At 33.3% G+C, this 4,498-nt stretch overlaps 1 protein-coding gene across 1 annotated transcript; it reads right to left on the bottom strand.

Annotated features, from left to right (window-relative positions):
* Positions 1-1,085: 1,085 nt before the first annotated feature.
* On the bottom strand, positions 1,086-3,542 carry LOC131602671 (small ribosomal subunit protein eS6-like). The gene is made up of 6 exons (XM_058874841.1): positions 3,451-3,542; positions 3,292-3,356; positions 2,777-2,834; positions 2,575-2,683; positions 1,683-1,955; positions 1,086-1,534 (listed from the first exon to the last, which is right to left on the bottom strand). The coding sequence occupies exons 1-6, from the start codon at positions 3,454-3,456 to the stop codon at positions 1,296-1,298; spliced, it is 750 nt and encodes a 249-aa protein (XP_058730824.1). The 5' UTR covers positions 3,457-3,542; the 3' UTR covers positions 1,086-1,295.
* Positions 3,543-4,498: the final 956 nt, after the last annotated feature.

Genomic DNA, 4,498 nt, shown 5'->3' on the forward strand with positions numbered 1-4,498 from the left:
AACAACACTTTTGTAATCGTGGAACCTTAATTTGTTCCACCGATCCATCAATGAGGACAACAAGACTTTTCTCATATGTCTAAATCTTGTCTTATGTTTGTCACACAATATATTGGGATCTTTCCTTATATATCAATTTGTTCAATAACAACGATTGCAAAAACAATGACCATGTTTTTTTCAAAAACTTCTATCAATAAACCAAGCTAAGACTAGTAATGATAAAATGATCAATGTCATTAATGTTACGTAATCTTTACGTAATCAATAATGACGAGTGGAGTGGTGAATAAAAGAAAGCATTTATAGGTGTAGATTATGTAAAGCATTTATAATGACGAGTGAAAGTTATGAAAAAAATAATCTTTACGTAATCAATAATGACGAGTGGAGTGGTGAATAAAAGAAAGCATTTATAGGTGTAGATTATGTAAAGCATTTATAATGACGAGTGAAAGTTATGAAAAAAATTGAAGTATTTATAAAGATAATTTTGAAAATACGATTGTTATAGTTGCCTTTGGAAAAAAGAAAAGTGTAACTGTATTAAATATCATTTAGCCAAATTTTTAAGTGTCTTAAATATCATTTATCGTAACAAGTGATAGAAATGATTATGGATGATATAAAAAACATATACCAATTTGATATCCACTCGGGTTATAATTATAGGTATGTGCCCTATATTTTTATTTTTACGTAAAGATGTCAAGTAACCTCAACCATACACAAGATCAATTCACAATTGAGTTTAGAAAATCATAATTTCGATGTCTTCGTACTTACACCTTTTCATATATTGGCCTAGTTCTTTTATTTTCTTTATTAAAGTAAATAACCTACCGTTTGTTATGCCCACTAGCAAGAATAACTAAGGCCAAGTTCAAATTTACCTTCATGCAAAATTTATAGGATAGTTAACAATTATCCTAACATTTGCCAAAAAAAACAACATTGTTTCACCTATTCTACTTTATCCTACAATGTACATTTTTTCTACAAATGCATAAAAGACTTGCTTGTGCTAAGTGCTACTCAAAGCTGCTTAAAATGGAAATGTAATATGCAGCTTACAATTGCAAACAGAACATAAAATAGATAATTTATAGACTAAGCAAAAATCCTTCAAAATTCAATTGAAAATTCCAAACAGAAGCATGTAAAATAAGCCAATCAACTCGAAAGTATTTAAATAGGAAAATTCATAAATGTTTATCATAACCACCCTCATGGAACAAGACTACAGAAAACTAAGGCAGAGTTCAAACTTCACCACATCTCTAGCTGTAAGTTGCCTATGCTGTGGCAGTTGGCTTGGTGGCAGTAGATAGTCTAGACCTCTTCTTTGCTAAACTCTCACTTCGGCGGTCCCTCTGCTCCTTCAATCTGGATGCAAGGAGTTTCTGATAATCTGCTGCCTCTGATTTAGCCTTAGCAATTCTCTTTTTCTTATCTGCAATTCTTGCTCGCTTCCTTTGGAGTGTCAAAGGAGTGACAAGTCGTTGTATCTTGGGAGCTTTGCTCTCCTTTTTCCCTGCAATCAAACATACACATCTGAGACAACAGTTGATAACAAAGGCACACACTAGCTTTAAAACATTGGATATTTTGAACAAATAGTATAAACAGGAACAGATACTTATAATTAAACTTATGCTGTATTTGTGGAACCAGAAACTCACCAGCTTTGGTGGTAAAAGTACGACGATAGGTGTTGACATATTTTCGCACATCATCCTCCTTTGACAGGTTGAACAGCTTACGAATTTTGGATGCTCTCTTAGGACCTCTCATCCTTGGCTTCTCAACATCAGTAAGACCTGGTAATTCATTGTCACCTTTCTTCACAATTACCAAGTTCAAAACAGAGAGGTCTGGGCTGACAATACATCCACGAACAGACTTCCTTCTACGCTCTCCAGTACGCCTTCCGTGTCCACGGAAACAAGGAGTACCTGCAGAAATGCATAAAAAAATTATTCAAGTAAAAAACAAGTTTGACTATGAGAATCTAAAATCCTGCAACTAATGAAATTCTACCAGGATCCAAAAATCATTAGGACAAATATAGGCAACCAAAAAAACCATAAATCTAGTCTGTTATGTTGAACTCTGAAATGCTATAGCAGTATAGCAGGATAACCGCTATTGCAAAGACCAAAAACCAGTGTACAAAGTATAGCAGGATAACCGCTAAAGAGAGCATCATAATTAATAACTAAAGAACTTAAAACGTAGGGTAATAAAACAAAACTGAATTAAAAATAGCATTAATCATAGCATTACTCTTCAAAGAGTTCGGGTTAAAATGCACAGCCTTAAATAAAACAGTTTTAAGAATTGTATGAGGAATTTATCCAAAAAATTCTACTATTGGACACAACAGCAGGCTGCAATAGCCATTTGGGGCCGAAAATAGCATCCGTCTGCTTGCAGCAGACATAACCTCTATTGTATGCTATTCCACTATAGCAGTGCTATGGAGACAACATAGGTCGCACTAACAATACCTAATATAATATGCACATAGTACTCCAAAAGAAAAGAAAAAATTGATGTCTCAAATTAATCTACCTCTGTGGAGCAAGAGTCTAACACGCCCAGGTGTCAACACACCCTGCTTCATTGGGAATCCTTGTTTGTCACACCCACCAGTAATCTTGAAAACATATCCTTTAAACTCCTGAAGGTAATAAAAATATAAAGCAAAATAGATCAATTACAAGACTCTTAAATACAAGAGCACACACAGCAGATTGCAAGCTAAAGATCATACCTCGCCCAAAGCATCACCAAGAACCTCCTGTGAGATCCTCTTGTCCCAAAATGCACGGCTGCAACATTGAATGTAGAACAGAATCATCAAAGAGAAACAAGCTACATAGATAAATCCGCCAAAATCTAGCATACAAAAAGGAACAATAAATAGCACTGCACTGAATAATAGTAAAAACTAAAAATCAAATTCACTTAAATGTCCACACTCTTTTCACTATGTATATCAATAAACATGAACATATGGGAAACAAGCAACAGATTTACACTACAGTTAAGTACAAACTAATGTATAAGCTGTATAAGTGTAAAAAAAAAACTATTAAATTCAAAATCCATGATTCACATATATAAAATTGAACATAATTGAGGGAAAAACATAAAAAGCACAAAGCATAAAATGAAGGATTTTTCTCCGTCTATGACTATGGCTACTTCAAAATAACAATTTTTCCCTCCTAAGAAACGTAATTAAACTAAGGAATGAGAAAATCAGTAGAGTAAATAGATTATTACAGCTTCTGGTCATCATCGATTTCCAGCTTCTTCTGGCATCCAGTGGTGGGATTCGCAACGTTAAACTGAATTCAAAAAACGAAGAGTAAGAAGATGAATAGGTCGGAAAAATCAAAATGATATCAATGCATTGAAGTTATTGATGAATGGAAACAAAACCTTCATGTTGCAATCTCGTCCTGATGCAGCCGCGGCTTACTCTCTTGGTGTAGCTTCAGAAACAAAGGAAAAGGTAGGGTTTAACACACTCTGGGCTTTTATACCCTCCTTCTCTGTTTTTGTTTCTCTATTGGGCTGAATAAACCCAAACCCGCATATTGTGGGCTTTTTTGTATTTTTTTCTGCATTCGATCAAAATTAATATCCAAATAGTTTTCATAAAAATAAATTGAGAATTGCTAACTCCACCCTATGTGTGATGGAAAACAACCTTTTAAAAATTTGAAATTGTCTGATTTCGGAGATACATCTCTAGACTCACCAAAACACGCCCACTTGAGTTGAACTCCATGTATTTTTTAAAAATTATTTCGGAGATGCATCTCCATGTACACAATGCATTTTTAAGTGAACGTCTTCTTTTTTACATCAATTGTTTCGGAGATACATCTATGTATTCATATCAGATAGTAATTTGTTTTTGATTTAGAGATGCTCTGATGAATTTGACCATATATTACGATATACTATAGTTAAAATATCATTTTCAATTTTGTATAAATTAAACCACACACTTTTGAAATAATATAAAGTCAAAATGGCATATATATATATATATATATATATATATATATATATATATATATATATATATATGACGTATCAAATGAGAACTTTTGATATTATGATAACTAAGAACTTTTAATAACAACTATGCGATTTAAAATCAATGCTCAGATCTAGGGGTGGCAAAGCGGGCGGCCAGCCCCGTCATATGCCTGCCAAAAAAAGAGCGGGGGCGGGCAAGCCCGCAAATTGAAATGGGCATAAAAACTTAGCCCGCTCCGCCAAGGTGGCGGGTTGGCGGGCGGCGGGCTTGCCCGCCTATTTTTTTGTTTATTATTTTTTCATTTTTTTAATAGATTTTTTTACATTTTAATTAGATTTTTCACATAGTTTTTAGAATAATTTTTTATAAAGCATTTTTTAACAAATTTTACTTAAAAATATTGCATACATTCATAAATAAATGTATAAAATAAAACCA

The sequence above is a fragment of the Vicia villosa genome, linkage group LG5 (assembly GCF_029867415.1).
Source record: "Vicia villosa cultivar HV-30 ecotype Madison, WI linkage group LG5, Vvil1.0, whole genome shotgun sequence".
In the NCBI taxonomy this organism is placed as follows: Eukaryota; Viridiplantae; Streptophyta; class Magnoliopsida; order Fabales; family Fabaceae; genus Vicia; species Vicia villosa.